At 40.2% G+C, this 20,180-nt stretch overlaps 1 protein-coding gene across 3 annotated transcripts in view; it reads left to right on the plus strand.

Annotated features, from left to right (window-relative positions):
• The first annotated feature begins 7,849 nt into the window (after nt 1-7,849).
• LOC136856900 (fasciclin-3) overlaps nt 7,850-20,180 on the plus strand; it is a 330,073-nt gene continuing 317,742 nt past the window's right edge. For all 3 annotated transcript variants that reach the window (XM_067135125.2, XM_067135126.2, XM_067135127.2), the window contains exon 1: nt 7,850-7,959. In XM_067135125.2, coding sequence (XP_066991226.2) covers nt 7,905-7,959 — 55 coding nt within the window. In that variant the 5' untranslated portion in view covers nt 7,850-7,904. The remainder of the gene's footprint in view (nt 7,960-20,180) is intronic.

A 20,180-nucleotide genomic window follows, 5' to 3' on the forward strand; every position in this document is an offset into this window, starting at 1 on the left:
TAACTAATTCCTCGTATACAGTTTAGTGATATTATACTTCTAAACTTGTGAGGTCCAAAAGCCTGTGTTTTCGCGATTATGTATACAATAATCTTCGAGTTTTATCCCCTAGTACATTATTTGTGAATCCTTAATTTCAGGCGCTCGGCAGAGCCGTTGTCCACATGCGGCCATTGTTCGCAAATCGAAGGACAGCGTTGTCTAATTAAATTTAGCATTAATCAATAGCGGCGTTTAATATCGGTTACTCATTTTGTGGAAATCCTAAAGCAGTCTTAACAAGGAGTTTTTGTGTTTTAGAATGGAGGTAATATTGCTAATAGCATCTACCTTTACATAATAAAACCAAAAGCATTGTGTGTTGATCACTGATGCTGAGGAATTTATTTTCGTGTCTCTGTTGAATGTTCCTTCATTGTTTCTCTTTTAAGAGTTTCCGGATGGCCGTTATTAAGGTAGAAAACATTTTGTCAGGGAACGTGCTTAGCAAAAACGACACACGGACAACGTTATCAACAGTCGTTTAGCGCAAATGCTGAGGCTGTACTCCAATGAATTCCACGGCCGCTACCTTTCCCTTCTTAGCCCTTCCCCCACCCTGTGTTGCCGAAAACATGCTACGTTAAACCCCTAGCAAAACCATTTATGTTTGTGTGTTTTAATCACTGTTAGTGCAGGTAATATAATAAAATTGTAATATTAGTAATAATTATAAAAACATTGTAAATAATTGTATGTATGTTGGGTATTCAGCCCGAAGGCTGGTTTGATCCTCTACAGCTCCACTGACAGCTGTCATAGATAGCCTAGGTGTCACTGAATGGCATACCGGTAGTAGGGAAATGAGGAGTGAAGTAGTTTCCCGTTGCTTTCCTCACTGAGCCAGAAGTTGCTATTTTATATGTCTGCCAAGCCCACTGAAATGCATGCACCAACCGACCCTATGAGAGATATTTTCACACCATTCATAACAGGAATTGGCTGCATAAGGAATGGTATTACTAGAATTGCTCATACCTCGGTCACTTTCATAATGTCAAAGCCAGGGATGAGACTGAGACAGGTCAATGAAAGTAACAAATTTATTCTAGCCCATACCAGAAGACATACTGCACTGTAAACACTACATCCTGCCAGCAAAGGCATTGCAAATAATTATGTAATACTTCTATTAAAGCAATAACCAATAATAAGCATTAATCTGAATTCCTTTGTACTTGACACTTGGGCTAAGGGAAAGTTCCTCTAAAACTGCGTGAGCGAAGTCAGGTAATTAATACTATAAATATATTTTTTCACTTTCATGTACAAGTGAGTTGCCTGCGCCGTTTGAGAGACGTAGCTTTAAGCTTAGATTCGGAAAATTAGTGGGTTCGGGCCCCAGCGTCGGCAGCCCTGAAAATATTGTTTTTCGTGGTTTTCAATTTTCACACCAGGCAAATGCCGTCAGGCCACAAAAGCTTATTTCTCAGTGGTAGCCATTTCCTATCCCATGGTTGCCAAAAGACCTAACTGAGTCGGTGCGACGATAAAACTGTAGCAAAAAAATGATGTTTCATTTTTATGAAGAAGCTTATTCTTCACATGAGATTTTCATGAAAACTGTTTAAAATATAGGACAAGTGAATTAATTCTGATGATTGTTGACTTTAGGGGCCTAACGCATAGGACATCGGCCTACAAGTGAATTAGAATTTTGTACTTACGAGGGTTAGGTCATAAGTCAAGGCAACTATTCTTTTTCCGCGCGAATACGGGATCTACCAGGCTAATGAAATATGCACCGTAAAGTGCTGTGGAATGTACAAATAATGACTGAGCTCGCAACCGGGAGATAGTGGGTTCGAATCCCACTGTAGGCAGTCCTGAAGATGCTTTTCCGTGGTTTCCCATTTTCACACCAGACAAATGGTGGGGCTGTACCTTAATTAAGGCCACGGCCGCTTCCTTCCCATTCCTAGGCCTTTCCTGTCCCATCGTCGCCGTAAGACCTACCTGTGTCGGTGTGACGTATAGCAAGTAGCAAAAAAATAGTTCCATAATAATAATAATAATAATAATAATAATAATAATAATAATAATAATAATAATAATAATGAGTAGGTGCAGGATATAAAGCGAGGAAACTGTCAGCCATGAAATCTGTTTGTTACATCATGTTCATTCTCAGAGCACAGCAACATTTTCGGTAAACCTTCAAAGTAGTCCTCAGAGTGTCCACAACACTTTGCCAACCGTGCGGGAGACGTCGGATAACAGTCTCCTCACTATATGTGAAGTCCGGCTACATGACTAAATGGTTAACGTGCTGGCCTTTGGTCCAGAGGGCCCGGGGCTCGATTCCCGGCCAAGTCGGAGATTTTAAGCTTACATGATTAATTTCCTTTGCTCGGGGACTGGGTGTTTGTGCTGTTCCCAACATCCCTGCAACCCACACACTACACACAACACTATCCTCCGACACAATAACACGCAGTTGCCTACACATGGCAGATGCCACCCCTGCCTTACAAGGGCTGCACCCGGCTAGAAATAGCCACACGAAATTATTATTAACTTGTGTGAATTTTGCAATTTCACGTTTCACAGTGTTGTCCTCTCGTGTCCCAAACCTTCTCCCACGCAGTGGTTCTTTCACTTTGGATATGAGGTCTAAATCGCACTGACAAGACAGGTCCGGTGAGTATGGCGGGTGTTCCTCCGTGCAGCTCTATTGCATGTGGTCTGGCGTTGTCATGAGAGAAGGTTGACACTGTTGAGATGATCCGGGCGTTTGTCCCTTCTGGCACGACGTAACTCTCTCTGCAGGAATATTTTGTAGTACGTCGCTTGCACCGTTGTGCCGTGTGGAACGAAATGACACGCAGTCATGCCTCTGACGTCGTGAACCATAAATGACCAGCAGTTTTACACGGAGAATCCTGCATGTCGCCATCCTTCAGACTGGCGTTTGAGCTCGCCCTGGCCCAAAATTCCTCCACGGTCGCTATGTTCTCCAACATTTGCTGGCCTTCCTGCCGGTAGCGTTCCAAGTGGTCAGAGTATATGCCATACCGTGTCCACTTTAGCAAGTCAGTGCTGCGCGTGTCACCTACTGTGATGCAATTTTTTTCAGAAGAAGATCTTCCCGTAAAATTATGTGGACGGTTCGTTTTTCAATAACTGTTTCAGCTAAAATCAAGTAATGTCCATCTTCTGCCCCGTCCTTGCATTGGGTAATTACTGCACGTGACACATCGACCCGCACACTAAGAGGTCTTCCGGAGCGATGCACATCACCGCTTGTTTCATGCCCATGCTGAAATACTGCTGCCCATCTAGCAACAGTTCGGTATGGTAGGGCATTATTCCCCACAGCTCCCACATGCTATGACATTCTTCGGCATTGCAACCCCGACGAAAGACAAGTTTATTTATGCATGTTGCTCTTGTCCCGTCACATCCATTCTGCACGGAGTCTGACTCACTACTGCAGTCCCATCGCCCTATGCGTGGTACCTGTCCATGTACTATGAGTGTCATGTTTTCTAGGACCATTGTACGGTGGCACCGTGCAGCCTTCGTGTCTTGTCCTGAAAAGTAGTTCTTTATTCTGTCAGTAGATCAGCCTTGTTTCCAGTCCGACTTCCAATTATTTACGAGTACAGACACCATAAGCCCACAAGTTATCATACAGGATTTACGGATCAAGCACGCAGTGCTGTCAGCCAAATGCCTCAACTTCCTTATATGAAAGAGCAATATATTCCTAATCTTGGAACCATTTACTTTCACTATCAGTGGCACAGTACTTTGTTGCCAATTTCAGGTTTTCCTTTGCCTTACTAGGGCTGCGTAGCCAATACAGCAAAGTCGTACTCAGTTCACATGAAAGAATGTCAGGAAGTCGAAGAATTTAGAATCGACACTTCCATTTCTGGAGAAACAATAGGCCCCGAGGTCCATTCAGCCTTGACCAGAAATGAGTACTGAATGAATACCTGGAGACAAAGGAGACCAGGAATAGAGATTATTGCCGAGGTTACGTGAATACGAAGCTTTTACTTTTCACTCCTGCAGGGGTATTCATATCCTATAAAGAGATGACAGATTTCCTGTACTGTCCTTTGAGGATATGCATACTCCTTAGTACATACTCTTAAATTATTCGTATTCTATGCTTGGTTACAATGGAGCATAGCTTCCGAAGAGGTATGGGTCAGATCTTTCGAGTTGACCCTCGTGAGCGACCTATGCGTCTTTGAGAATGGGGCCTTGCGTAGGATGCATTATAATGTTGAGGACGGTACGCACACTCGGCCTGACAGCCGGAGGAATTAACCAGTGAAAGTTAAAATCCCCGACCCTGTCGGAAATTGAACCCGGGACTCCCTAGAACAAAGACCAGCATGCTGATCAGATAGCCACGGAGCCGGGCTATGCTTATTTAACCAAGTTTAAAAGCGTGTAGGGTTTTCTAAATCTTATGGAATCTTGCATGAAGGATCGTCAATTTCCTTGGACTATTTTGCTTGCCATACTCAACATTTCCTGGACGTTTACATATTGATTTTTTTCAGGGATAAAACAATATTTCTGAAGTATTGTACATTTTCTTTGCATAAAGCAATGATATTCCGCTAATGGCTAGGCATAACATCATCCTGTGAACTTCTGGCCACGGTGGGACAGGAATGTTCAGGTAGCGGCTCTGGCTTTAATTAAGGTACTGTTCCTATATTTGCGTAATGTGAAAACAGGAAAGCACGGAAAGCCATCTTCTGAGCTGCCACAGTATAGTTCAAACTACCATATCCGGAATGCAGGTTTACAACTAAACAGCACATACTGAGTAGCCAACTCGCTTGCTTTTGTAGACAAGGATCTTATAGTCGGCGCTCTTGTGATTTCTATAAAGTGCACGGAATTTAATTCATTTAGAGTTGAGATTGAAAGGAGCTCTGCTTTCTTGTACCATACCAACATATCCCGAAAAAGGAAAGTGGGAAGCATTTACAGCCAGGAAGACGAACTAAAATAAGTACGTAAGTCTGTTTCTAGCCACGAAGAACTTCGTTGGACTTCCTGATTGGTGAATTAATTTAAAAATAATTTGAAGTATAAAGCAACAATATTTTGTCGATTGCTCAAAATAAATAAATAAATAAATAAATAAATAAATAAATAAATAAATGAATAAATAAATGAATAAATAAATAAATAAATATTGTATTTGAATGACAACTGTTCTAACTGTTAACAGTCTTGTCTTACGGCGGGGTATCTGGAAGTTGTCTTGCAGTACAGTGAAATATCGATATCTCGAATCACCTCGGGAGATAAATTTTATTTCGAGCTATCGAAATTTCGAGATATAGAGAATACCGTTGTTGAGCATGTATAGCACGTAATTGAATAATTTGTATCTACGGGCTTATACAGAATAAATTATTTTTAACAGTATTTAAAAGTATACAAGCAAACTCTGTTTTACTGCATCACTTTAATTCTAACCCTTATCATGGTAACTTTTTAGAAGACAGTATACAGTACATACAGTAGTGAAACAAACATACCTCCGTCAACACCTTTGAAAAAATATCCGTTAGTCCCTTCTATTTCTTACTGTTAACTTTTCCTCCCTTCACGTTGAAACTTCTCGCCAGTATCACTAATTAATTCACACCCGAGAAACAGCGAAGCTTCGTCGATTTTCCGATGACTAGAAGTTTTAGATTTTCGGTTCCCGTCATATTAGCTCCCAGCATCACTGTAACCCGTTCTTTACTCGTTAACTCTTCCTCACAAACCAAAAATGCCGTATTGCACAGTTCATGTTGCACAAAATTCGAGTGTGAGTATGTTTTGCTTCAACGGAGGAAATGTTGGCTTCGAGATATCGAGAAATTCGTGTAACCGAATTTCGAGTATACATGTGAAGAATAGGACAAATGGCCGGGAAAATTAAGTTACTTCGAGATAGTGAAAATTTGAGTAATGGAGGTTCGAGATATCGAAGTTCGACTGTAATTCCTTTTCGTAACGAAAGTCAACGACGTCGAGTTATCCCATTTTAACGCCTTAAAATTCCACCTATCTTCGACGAAATCAAATTCACTATCTCAAGATCAGAAGGTCAACAACTAACGGATTGAGCTACTGAGGTCGGAACTTCAAATTAAAATCTATAACAGCAAAGAAATAAACAAACTCGTGGCACATACAGACTGTCAAGACAACTGCTGCTGAGCCAATGTAGACAATGGAATCCCACGTGGTCAATGCGGATTGCTTAGCTTCCTTGTCCGGGTCCGCTGCCTCCCGTATCATACACATTCTCAGTTGGTCCGACAAGGCTGATCGAATCCTGCTCCACTCCTGAGTACATAATTTAAATCTCCGGGAGACTACCTCTAGACCACGGAGCTGGCAATTCTGTGATTACACTTAATTTTATCCTCAGCTTTCCAATAATTAAGATATAGCCTAATCACTACTACAGCCATCACTATCATACTCTCATACACTGAAATAGTGTTGCCAACTTGGCGGATTTTCCGCTAAATTTGGCGGAATTAGAAGACTGTCGGCGGAGAAATATACCATTTAGCGGACAGCGGATTTTTTCGTGGAATTCTAGATTTATTATAGCGGAATTTAGCGTTTTATCCATTTTACTTTTTTAAAAATTTGTACTCCAGTCTGTCTCTGAGCTATTCCGTATTTCTTGTCAGGAGCTAGCGGTCACATGAGGAAAACATGTTATTCGGAAGTGATGTTATGAGATCATGGTATCATAAATTTGTAATGCGTGGGGAAAGGGTACTTATCTAAGCTTGACGAATGACGACAGATAATGAAACTGTGAGAGAGTAGCATTTATATTTATGCTATGAAGGAAGACCGATTAATGAACTGGCCTGTTTTGTGTGTGGCCCTTGAGGTAGGAGATTCACCTAGTTTGCACTCGGCACTAAAACTCCTATAAGTTTTAGCTCGCCGGCTCGCAGGCAGGGGGTTAATCCCAGTGAAACTCACAGATCAGGTGAGTGCAGACATTTACTTTTATTATTATTATTATTATTATTATCATTATTATTATTATTATTATTATTATTATTATTATTATTGCTCATTTTTATTGCTTATTATTTGAGATCGGATTTCTTGGAGGAATTTTAGCGGACTTTTAGTAGTATTTAGCGGAACTTGAAAATATAAGTTGGCAACACTGCACTGAAACCTGGAATTTCGAACGAAGTAGCACCCCAATCTATCCACACCTTTATAGCCGCAGTGATACAGAAGGAAGTACGAATTGACAATCAATCAATCAATCAATACTGATCTGCATTTAGGGCAGTCGCCCAGGTGGCAGATTCCCTATCTGTTGCTTTCCTAGCCTTTTCCGAAATGATTTAGCGGAACTTGAAAATATAAGTTGGCAACACTGCACTGAAACCTGGAATTTCGAACGAAGTAGCACCCCAATCTATCCACACCTTTATAGCCGCAGTGATACAGAAGGAAGTACGAATTGACAATCAATCAATCAATCAATACTGATCTGCATTTAGGGCAGTCGCCCAGGTGGCAGATTCCCTATCTGTTGCTTTCCTAGCCTTTTCCGAAATGATTTAGCGGAACTTGAAAATATAAGTTGGCGACACTGCACTGAAACCTGGAATTTCGAACGAAGTAGCACCCCAATCTATCGACCATTATCCTTACGTGATGGAAGGTACCGGTGAAATATCTTAGTCACACTGATGTTATCAGTTACTTCAACGAAACAATTTACACATCTTTATCTTATCATGTAAACGTAGATAAAGAATAATCCCGTATCTGTGGGTAGTGCTATCTCTCACCATACGCAGGAAGGTACTGTGAAATGTCACTACAGCTATTCGCAACATAATGCAATGAGTTACTCATTTTATTTAGTGTCACTTTTCGCAGTTGCTGTTGTCTACTACGGTATGTTACATTCCAAATTATTTATCATTAATAGTCATTTGGTTCTGCTGTGTTTGTCATAAGATCTGGGACGGAATCTCCTGCGCAGAAGCAAGTTAGTCACTAGTAGAACAAAGAATTTCTAGAATGTGCATCAAGTTGACATTTGTTAAAATCTGTAATGTCAGTATTAGATAGGTATGCTTTATTCTCCATTTGGTTGTATTTTTTAAGACTTGCTTTCTCATCTTCTGGATGTTGAAAACCTTAGCAATCTTTCCTTCTTCCAATAGTGATTCAGACATCCTGAACCAAAGTTTACTTGCTATAGGGTGTCCATACAAGAAAAGTTAACACATTTTTCAGTAGATCGTTGTCACATACCCGTACATTGACCAACCCTAGCATTTCTTACCTGTTGTTTTTATAAGGGATACTTGTACTTATTAGAGAATTTCAACTTGCTTGCCGAAAAAACGCAACGTATTTACTTCTTCTGGGGGCTCCACCACCCTCAGTCCCTGTCATTCCATTCCCAAGATAGGGGGTTCGAACCTTTCTCAGGTCGGTGTCATTTAAGGGTGTTTAAATGTGACATCTCTGTGTCATTTCATGCGCGTTAAAGAACTCCTGTAGGACAAAATTCCGACGCCATGACGTCTCTTAAAAGAGTTGGTAAACAAACAACATTTTTCTCTTTACCCCTATCCGGGGTAATAGGGGCTAGCTCGGTTCTCTCCGAAGGCGGGAGGTTTCGATCCCCTATCAATACACGAAGAAATTTAGAAACAAGCCTTCCATTTTGGAAAGGCAGCATATGACTCATGAGTTTGCTTAGCCTACAGCACAAATAAATGAGTGCCAGGTTAATTACTGGACCATTTGCATATTATTTAGGCACTTGCTGAACTTTGCAAGAACGAAACCTAGCATCCGCTGCTGGCATTCATCTTTTCTTCTTCTACAGCTTTTCCTACATCCTATTGGGGTCGCGTGTGCGAACCGGGTCGCACATGTGGATTTGGCCTCTTTGTACGGTCGGATGCCCTTCACGACCCTTACCCTATGTGAAGGAATATATTCAATATTGCATGTTTATGTGGTGGTTGGTAAGTTGGTGTGAATATGAAGTGTGTGTTGGGTAAACAAACACCCAGTCCCCGAGTCAGAAGAATTATCCAGATGCGTTTAAAATTCCAGACCACCGGGCTCGATAACTGCAGTCGCTTAAGTGCGGTCAGTATCCAGTATTCGGGAGATAGTGGGTTCGAACCCCACTGTCGGCAGCCCTCAAGATGGTATTCCGTGGTTTCCCATTTTCACACTAGGCAAATGCTGGGGCTGTACCATAATTAAGGCCACGGACGCTTCCTTCCCACTCCTAGCCCTTTACTCTCCCATCGTCGCCATAAGACCTATCTGTGTCAATACGACGTAAAGCAGCTTGCAAAAAAATCCAGACCTGACCGAAAATTTAACCCGGGTCCCTCGGAACCGAAGGTCTCAACGCCGACCATTCAGCTAAGGAACTGGATGGAGATGCAGTTACAAAAGAAGGTTTCCATTAAAGTGTGATGCGTGTGACTGGAGCATAGGGGCAGATGGTGGTGATGATCTGAGGGGCATACATGAAGTGACCCCCGAGTGCTATGGAATGGCTGTCAAATCTAGACGTTAGTTAGTAGATATATTGTGACGTGAAACGTTATTCCTATTGGGGTCTGAGGTTTCCGGTGAACTATCGCTGTGCCATTCATGTAACGCAAGAGGTGATTTTGGCTCAAAAAGTATTGCATATAAGGGAATGTTTTTTAAAAATCTTATTTTAAAGTAGACGTATTAATACACAAGAAGTGACTGCGGTAGATACCATGACTTCATCACAAGACCACCGCCCACTTAAGGTATGGTTTGGTGGTCGAAAGTCAGATAGCGCGCGGTTAATAACTTCGTGTGGCTATTTCTAGCCGAGTGCAGCCCTTGTAAGGCAGACCCTCCGATGAGGGTGGGCGGCATCTGCCATGTGTAGGTAACTGCGTGTTATTGTGGTGGAGGATAGTGCTACGTGTGGTGTGTGAGTTGCAGGGATGTTGGGGACAGCACAAACACCCAGCCCCCGGGCCAATGGAATTAACCAATTAAGGTTAAAATCCCCGACCTGGACGGGAATCGAACCCGGGACCCTCTGAACCGAAGCCCAGTACACTGACCATTCAGCCAACGAGTCGAACAGCGCGCGGTGTACGTTGGCGTATAGACATCGTCCCGAGACGACTGAGGTATTATGTGATCCCTTTTGACGAGATCTACCAGAGAACACCAGAAACATTAATATGACCGTATGTAAGAAAAATACTGAAAGTTTCGTAACTGAAGAATAACGAATTTTGGCGTACGTTACGAAAATGTCCAATACTATGTATGACTCATAAAGGAAGTGTCTGCATAAAGTGTTCTTTTTTGCTAATGGTTTTACGTCGCACCGACCTTCTTATGGCGACAATGGCATAGGAAAGGGTGGGAGTTGGAAGGAAGCGGTCGTGGCCTTAATTAAGGTTACAGCCCCAGAATTTGCCTGATGTGAAAATGGGAAACCACGGAAAAACATCTTCAGGGCTACCGACAGTGGGACTCGAACCCACTATATCCCAGATGCAAGCTCACAGCCGCGCGCGCCTAACCGCACGGCCAAGTCGCCCTGTGCATAATGTGTTTGCAGAAAGAGACTCAATAAGGAACTTAACAAGACTAAAATTAGATCTACAGTACGAATGAGACGGCGTCGCAATCATTGCTGGACTCTTGTAAATACAAACCAACTAGTAAATCACACAATTAACATTTCTTCAGTAACATTTTTGCAATTAACACCACCACCAGCAGGAATAATAATAATAATAATAATAATAATAATAATAATAATAATAATAATAATAATAATGTCCGCCTCTGTGGTGTAGTGGTTAGCGTGATTAGCTGCCACCCCCGGAGGCCCGGGTTCGATTCCCGGCTCTGCCACGAAATATCAAGGGATATCTGGAATGACAGACAGCAAACCCTGACCACATGGCAATCCAGTATCTGGCTGATAAGCAATCGTTCTGAAAAGTCCTAGGCTGCACCGAATGAGTTGGCCGTATGGTAAGAGTCGCGTAGCTGTGAGCTTGTATTCGGGAGATAGTGGGTTCGAATCCCACCGTCGGCAGCCCTGAAGATGACTTTTCCGTGGTTTCCCATTTTGCCACCAAGCAAATGCTAGGGCTGTACCTTAATTAAGATCACGGCCACCGCCTTACCCATCCTTCCGTCGCCTAAAAACTTCGATGTGTTAGTGCAACGTTAAGCGCGTATCAAAAAGAAAGAAAATATCCTAGGATCTTTGTTATTATTATGAACGTCTTATTTCAGCGTCTTAGAGATCCTATTATTACTGCATGGTTCAATAAGTAATGGCACATAATTTTAGTTCTCATTGGAGGTTTTTTTTTTAATTTTCAACAGGGAATATACCACATTATTCTCCAATTCATTAGCTAAAAATACCTTTTAGACATATTCTCCGTTGGAATCTATAACGTTCTTCCACCGATATGTAAGAACCAGTGTACCGCTGTGGTACCACATAGCTGGTTTTTCTTCTCAGCCACGTCCGGACATCGCCTATGATCTCCTCATTGGCGTTGTATCGCCTTCCACGGAATGCATCTTTAAGGGGGCCAAACAAATAAACTTCAGATGGTACAAGATCGGGACGTTAGGATGGAGGAGGAAGAACAATCCATCCAAGTTTCGCGATTGCTTCACGGGTGCGCAGGCTTGAGTGTGGCCTTGGCTTATCGTGTTAAAGGAGGAGGATGTTAACATATTTATGGGGGCGAACACCCTGAAATCGTCTCTTCATTTTTTTCAGATTATCAATGTAAACTTCTGAAGTTGATATGTTACCATAGGGCAATGTGTCAATCAGAATCACTTCTTTAGAATTCCCGACGACTGAGGGAATAATAATCTTGATGTCTGAGGGATCCTGACGTGAACATTTTGTTCCGAGTAGAATTCGTGTGACGCCACGCCATGTTCTGTCGTTTGGTCTCAGGCTCAAAATGATGAATCCATGTTTCATTCCCTGTGACGATTTTGGATGAAAGAAAATCATCATCGTCATCCTAATGATGTTCAATCAGTTTTGCACAAACGGTCCTCCTTTTGCCCGTATTGTTGTCATTTGGGCACCTGGGGACGCACTTGGAAGAAACGTTTGAATAGCCTAAGCGGTGGATAAGTGGATTCACACTACCCACAGAGATTATCACGGTAAGTAGTCAAAATTCCGGCACCTCGGCGTCTCCGCAAACCGTAAAAGAGTAGTTAGTGGGACGTAAAACAAATAACATTATTATTATTATTATTATTATTATTATTATTATTATTATTATTATTATTATTATTATTATTTATTGGTAAGTAGTCACTTTGGTTGTTGTCCCCCTATCGCCCCGATTAAGCTCGTCTGCGCGTTGAACAGTTGCCGGTATCACAACTACATTCAACCGTCCCGAACGTTGACGAACTGACAGTCTCGCTTTGTTTTGCCAGGTTTCTCGTACTATACGAGATTTCCAGTATTTGAAGGTCTCAAGTACTGTCCCGTTTTAATACCATGGGGGACGCCCTTTTCCCCCATACATAAATAACTCACTTCTGACATGGTTAAAATTATTTATTTACAGTAGCTTTTAAGGAAGATAAACTTGAGCTTGAAAAAAATTAACTTAACCTTTGTTGAAACTTATCATACAATGTTAAAAATGAGGTCCTAAATTTTCGGTGGGGAAGTTTTCTTTAATAGATCAACTCCTTCCAAACTTTCAGAATGAGCGAGGTGAAATCTAACCTAAAGAACTTTTACAACGCTGCAAACAATTATCTGGGAAAAGTTTAACTTTCTTATGTTTATAGTTTTTAAAAAAGTAGAGGATTTACGTTTGAAAGATATTACATTTCCTGATTTTGAAGAAATGATTTATTCTTAAATTTGTCTTCCCGTAACATTGAATTACGTGATGCTGGAGCTAGACATACCTGTACTGATACTGATAGTGACCAGAGTTGTAATGTGAACCCAAAATGGGTGAATTTTTTCTCTCAAGTTAATTTAGATACTGTTCCAAATATACTAACGTTGCTTTCTTATGCTTTAAGTATACCTGGTTTGAATGCATATGTTGAGGGAGGTTTCTGTTTTTCAGTTCTTAAAAACATTTTGGTATGGTGAAAGGATTAGATGTTCAACAACTCTGATAAATCAGAAATTCAAGTCTCACAATTTTGAACATAGTTGCCAGAAATTTCATGACGTGATTAAAAGGAGATTCAGCATTACTGAAAAAGGATAAAAGGGAAGAAAAATATGGATTTCACAGTTTTTATGTAGTAAATAAAAAAGCGAAATTCTGTAATAAAGTTCGTGCCTACAGTGTAATTATAGTTCAGTAAATTATATCTCAGTGTTTTCGTGAGCAAATGCCATGTCATGTCATGTCAACATGACCTATTCCTGATTGGCATTTCAAAAACCTGCCAACCCTAGTCTCACTTTACCTCGTTGTGATACTAGTACTCTGCTTACTCAAGAATTAACGTTACTCCTATCCACTGCCTGATCTCAATATATATATATATATATATATATACATTATTTTTAAGCGCCTGTCAATGTTTGCAATGGTCTCCTGCTACTCGAAAAGAAATTCAGTCACATCTCTCTCATTTCATTATGCAGTACCTAGTTTACAACAAACTTATTCTGTAACCATGACGACAACGAATGAAACTTTATGGTATTGTTTTTCAACAACAAAACAAGATGTGCATTTCTTATTGAACCGCCCTAGGTAAAATTTACTCTCAGAATGACTTCAGAAATTTGCCACAACTCAATTTATAAACACCCTGACTTAATTTGAGTTCCTGGACAACATATGAATTAAGACACCTAACAACCGAAGTCGGTAATTTATACCTCGTGGAGCAGATAATCATCAATATGAGGGAGATTTGTTGATCAGCTGTACAAATTTAATACCATTCTTCCTCTCTTAATTATAACTTTATTTGAGTTATTTAATTTGTATAATTATATTATAATCATAACTTTTCTTTTCTACTCCTCACGACTGTCTCAAATACGGAACAGAGATGTGTCTGGGATCTACTTAATGTATTTCTATTTTATCCATAATGTTCTCTTCCGTCGTCTTTCTTTTCATCATTCACATATCTTTCCAATTAATCTCTTCTTCACGTCCGTAATAATCAGTTTCTACTCTGCGTATTCCGATCTCATCTGTATCGTCTTTCTCACCCCCTCATTGGACCCGCCCGCATGCGCACGGAAGAGCAAGTCCAGCAGAGCTCGATGCACAATTTCCGGACCAAAAGTTACGCAGATCCGATTTGGAAAACTTTTTTTTTAGTTGTCAAATCTTTTCCTTGTGCCTTGCTGAAGGAAGTCTATAGCGACATAGACTAGTGTAGTTGCATGCATAAGTTGTCAGCAGTAAGCTGCTTTCGCCACACTTTCCATTAAACTTAATTAAAAGCCGCAAAGATTACTACTGTGTAATCCTGTTGTGAGGTGAGGTGGGAGGGGCGTTGCTGGCATGCCATGCCGCATGGTGGTAACGTTTGTCCTTGCTAACTGCTCTTATCTCGGCTAGGACAAAAACAGTGCTTATCAGCACATGCTGAGGGCACAAACCACCCCTATCTCCCCAAATGCAGCCTGTATCTTGAGGATTCATTGCTCTGCAGATACACAGCATTATTCCTATTGTATTACTCATATTTGCAGTTAATTGCATCCTGTGATGACAAGTATAGAGAACAATGAATTTCTTCGTCATTAAAATTGTACTCGTGATCTCATTCCAAAATAAAACACGTTCATATCCATAAATATTCATAAAGTATTTCAAATTCTTCTTCAGTTGTTTCCTTCATACCCCGGGAGAGAATTTTATCACACATGTGAACTTTGCCCAGTAGTACGTGAGATGCCCTTCCTGAGGCTATCCATACATGGATGTACATAGTGTGCATAGTGAATGTACACTATTAAGTGTTTCTGTGGTGATTAGTAGTGTTTTTTTTTTTTTGTATGAATAAGGACATGTGTGTTAAGACTAACACAAACCCCTAATCCCGAACTAGAGGAATTGACCAGACACTTAAAAATCCTGACTGGCCAAAAATCGAACTTGGAACCCTTTGAACCGAAGGATACTACGCTGAAGTTTCAGCCTATTCCTTAAATTACGACTTTTCTGTGCTCTTCATACCCTTGGACAGAAATGAAATAATGTTTTCGGTGACGCCGAGTTGCCAGAATGTTGTACCCTGGGAGTTCTTTTACGTGCCGATAAATCTGCCGACACAAGTCTGGCGTATTTAAGCGCCTTTATATTCCACCGGACTGTACCGTGATTGAATCCGTCAACTTGGACGCCGAAGGGTACCGTCTGAGCCACTCAGCCCCGCCCTTAAAGTTGTATACCACACATGGAGTCCTAATAAAAATAATAATTTTGGCACCATAAGGTCGCATTTCTGCCTCTTTCCATTTCTTAATTGATGCAATATTTTATCATTTGTCCATTAGAGCAGAGTCTCATTTTCACCCGTGACCGATGAGCCTCATTTTTTGCTGTGATCGCAAGAAATGAATAAAGACATCCAAGGCAAGGCCATCGCTGTGGATTCTACAAATTACTCGTACGAATCGTGGAGCTGCAGCATCACTTTCTGACGCAATGAAAACGGATGGAAAACTACCTCACTCTTCATATTGGCTGCAATGACTCGTGGTATATCCGTTCTTTATACCTCCACAACGCGTGGTGGTACTTTCTGAGAACACAGTCGGCCTGCAGGCAGATACTGTATAGTAACTTCCCACGCTGCGTAACATGACCTATGAGGCGAATGGATTGAATTCATTGAATCATTTTCTAGTTTGGAAAAAAGCAGCCTAGTGCCAGTTTTAATACTACGTTAGCGTGAAGATGAAAGCTGAATATTTAAATTAAAAAATAGCAAATGGAATGTACACGTGAACTTCAGTTATTTTGAAAAAAAAATGATGAATATTCCTAATGCAACACTCGAATACTAAAGGGAATGCAGTGTCAAGTGTTACATAAAACAAAGCAGCATTAACCAGTATGACAGTTACTCCGCGTTGCAGCGTTGTATTCAACCGTTCCTTACCTACTTTTTGTCTCGCATATAATCGAGGAATCGCCAACAGAAGTTATGCTCCACATTGGACTTCTAACAATCAATTACGCAAAACCTTGGGTTTCATTCGGCAAATCCAATCTGATACCTACTCGTAATTCGCTAGTACAGTAGTAGTGAACGAGAGAATGTCAGTCTGTTGTGGGTCAGGAAATGAAGCTGGATGGTTTTGTTGAGAATAGTATCACCCAACGTATCTTGCTAGTACATATCCGCCTGCGCATGGAAACAATTGAATGTCGATTAGACTCAAGAACATTTCTGCGCTGTTTTTATCTGTGTAACCTTTCCCCCCCTTTTTTCCTGTTGTTATTTAACCAATGCGTTGTGTACTCTACATCGATTTGCGGTAGGCCATCTATCTTCTAAACATATTGTGTGTCCCAAGCAAGAAAAGCAACACGATTCGTATTTGTACACCGGATACTCCATGTTAATGAAATGTTACACATTCTCGTTTTCAGTTGTTCGTCAGACTTACGGGAATTATAATTTTGTTAGAGAGAGAGAGAGAGAGAGAGAGGAGGTTGGGGTGTTAGTGATGAATCTCATAAAGACACTAAATTCTCTACCCTTAGTATTCCAAGAGACTTTTATAAATGCTTGTACATTAGTCAATGGAACTTGTTTTATTGCTGTTGTTTTTGTACATATTTTGAAGTGGTGGTGGTTTTAATAGGTTATCAGCACCTACTAACAACAATCGACAGAGAAATAAGGTGGTTTTCGACCCCTAGACAAATTTGCGTATAAGCTGAGAAAGAGATGTACTATGAAAGACTTAGTGTACCTCGATTGTTGAAGGATACTTTCGAAGCTCCTAATCTGGAAACTACAGATATTTCATGAATACTACACCAAAGAGGATAGACTGCATAAATAACTTGGTTGTATTTGTGTATAGGCTAATATTGTTAAATAGTTCATATTGTGTTCTTTTTTATTTAATATGTAATACTGATGGATACTGCTTAATAATAATAATAATAATAATAATAATAATAATAATAATAATAATAATATACTTAGCTCGATAACTGCAGTCGCTTAAGTGCGACCAGTATCCAATATTTGGGAGATACTGGGTTCGAACCCCACTCTCGGCAGCCCTGAAGATGGTTTTCCGTGGTTTCCCATTTTCACACGAGGCAAATGCTGGAGCTGTACCTTAATTAAGGCCACGGCCGCTTCCTACCCTGTCCTATCCCTTTCCTGTCCCATCGTCGCCATAAGACATACTGTGTCGGTGCGACGTAAAGCCAATAGCAAAATAATAATAATAATAATAATAATAATAATAATAATAATAATAATAATAATAATAATAATAATAATAATAATAATAATTCGTCGTCTCTGCTACCTCTCTTATGAATTCAAATAATAGAAACTAATTCAACTAACTGGCGTTCAACCCAAACGTAGTCTGAACCCTATAAACGTGGTGGATGCAATCTGCCGCACAGATATGTGAGATGGATTGCCGAATCCTCCTCCACCGTCGAGAGAACAAGTCCTAAGCTTTGAGCGCTCTCCCAGCCAGAGACGAGTTGTTCGTTTGCTGAAATCAAATGGGATTCCCTTGTAACTTGTTAACTATGCCTTAGTTTGAGCCATCCAATGACACTTCACTTGACAGACTCATTGGGATTTGCTGGGAAACCGACAACAGACGGCTGCTGCCAAATGGACTGATGAACGGCGAACATTTCTCTTGAGAGCGACGTTGCATCAAAAGAAATGAACGGAAATAATGGAATGAGATGCAAATACGACAAACATATTGGAAAATATAAGATAAAGGAAATACTGGAGACACTCTGTCGATTACTGTCCTTGTACTTTGTTCTTATTTCCCTGGAATAAACTCTATTTAATAGCGTGAAACTGATCTCACAATCGCAATATGTGAGATCATAGGCCTTATATATCTCATTTTAATAATAATAATAATAATAATAATAATAATAATAATAATAATAATAAAACACGCATCTAATATCCTATCCACCAGTCTACAAGGACATCCTGGATTATCGAAAGTTTTCTTAGAAAAGGAGATTCTGAACGTGGCGATGAAGTACTAACACAAGTCTATCGTATCTTAGCATATTTAAATGCCAACCAATTGTGAGTAAAGTGCCTAACCAATTATGGTGCACAACCTGTTTCATCTATATTTTTGACATCGTTGCAAGAGTTCGGCCTATACAGCAATTTTGCTGTAAAAAGATATAACTCGATACATTTACTCAAAGGAAGATAATGAACTGCTCGTGTTTTATTATTATTATTATTATTATTATTATTATTATTATTATTATTATTATTATTATTATTATTATTTATTCATCAAAAGTCTTGCTGAGTGGCAGTGGGGACTCCTGGGTTCGAATCCCAGTCGAGCCTGGAATTTTGCTGATGATAATGCTTATTGTTTAAAGGGGCCTAATATCTAGGTAATCGGCCCAGTCCGGAATTTTATCCACGCATGTTTAATGCCTGTGGTTTGAGGATTGGGTATTTGTGATGACCGTATACCTCTTGGAACTTCACAAACAACGTACAACACTTACACACGCAGTACTTCACACACCAGACGCAGCCTACTCTCAACGTATGGTCTCAGTAGGACTGTACGCACAATTATGTAGTCATAAATTATTATTATTATTATTATTGTTATTATTATTATTATTATTATTATTATTATTATTATTAAAATGAAGAAATGAAAAGGAAATATATAGTCTTAAAACCTCAAAATTTCAAAAAATATGTACTGAAACTTATTCCTCGCCAAGACGCTCCATTATATATTTGATGAAAGCGAGCCTGCGATGTTTGAGCAGCTGAATCAAAACTTGGGTAACGAAGTGTTGTGATCTCAGGATTTATTTTACGTTTTTCTGAGAGACTCTAAAAGCAACTCAACTTGTCTTGTCATAAAGTATATTTTAAATATGTTTCCTTCTCATTATTATTAGAGATTTACAATATATAAGGGCTCTTTCGTTAAGTATTCCCTGTGCAGAATTTGGCGCCCTGGGATGAAATATGCAGTAAATCTCTTAAAATATTCATAAGTGTGGAGCACAGAGGCAAAGTTTCTAAGGTAAAAGTCACGTTTGAAAGGATTTTCTTTCTCCCTCTAGCTCCTGTATTGGCCTTGTTCCTTCCTCTTGCAAGTCTTTAATATTCTGGACCCTCTGGTTTAGTGCCAGCAGGATGTTTACTGTGAAATATTCAAAGAATGGTGAAACGGGTTCAGTAAGAGTGCAACCATGCTTGCTGCGGATTTCTGTTATCTAATTCTATGATACTTTGTGTGTCACATGTATACTCATTCCGAAGAAGTGTCATGAGAGAATTCCTTTTAATGACAAGCTGTCATGCTACATCGTGAGTCAACCTGTTTTAGATGCTAACGCCGGGCTAGTTGGCCGTACGGTTAGGGCCGCGCAGCTGTCAGCTTCCATCCGGAAGGTAGTGGATTCGAACCCCGTTGTCGGCAGCCCTGATGGTTTTCCCTAGTTTCCCATTTTCATACCAGGCAAATGCTAGCGCTGTGCCCTAATTCCACGGCCGATTCCTTCCCAGTCCGAGCCCTTTCCTATCCCATCGTCGCCATAAGACGTATCTGTGTCGGTGCAATGTAAAGCAAATTGTAAAATTGAGGTCTTAACTGATTATAATAATAATAATAATAATTTATTATTATTATTATTATTATTATTATTATTATTATTATTATTATTATTATTATTATTTCAATATATCTTGTAGTGGCGGGGCTCTCAACGTGAAAACGTGCAGTGGTGACCACTGGCCAAAACAGAACCTGATGCAGATCTGTTTGAGAGAAACCTTATTGGAATTTTCCTGAAGTGAAAACATTTTCGACCGTACTTCTCAATCCCATTACAGCCAGTCAATTGTCTGAT

The sequence above is a fragment of the Anabrus simplex genome, chromosome 1, assembly GCF_040414725.1.
Source record: "Anabrus simplex isolate iqAnaSimp1 chromosome 1, ASM4041472v1, whole genome shotgun sequence".
Taxonomy (NCBI): domain Eukaryota; kingdom Metazoa; phylum Arthropoda; class Insecta; order Orthoptera; family Tettigoniidae; genus Anabrus; species Anabrus simplex.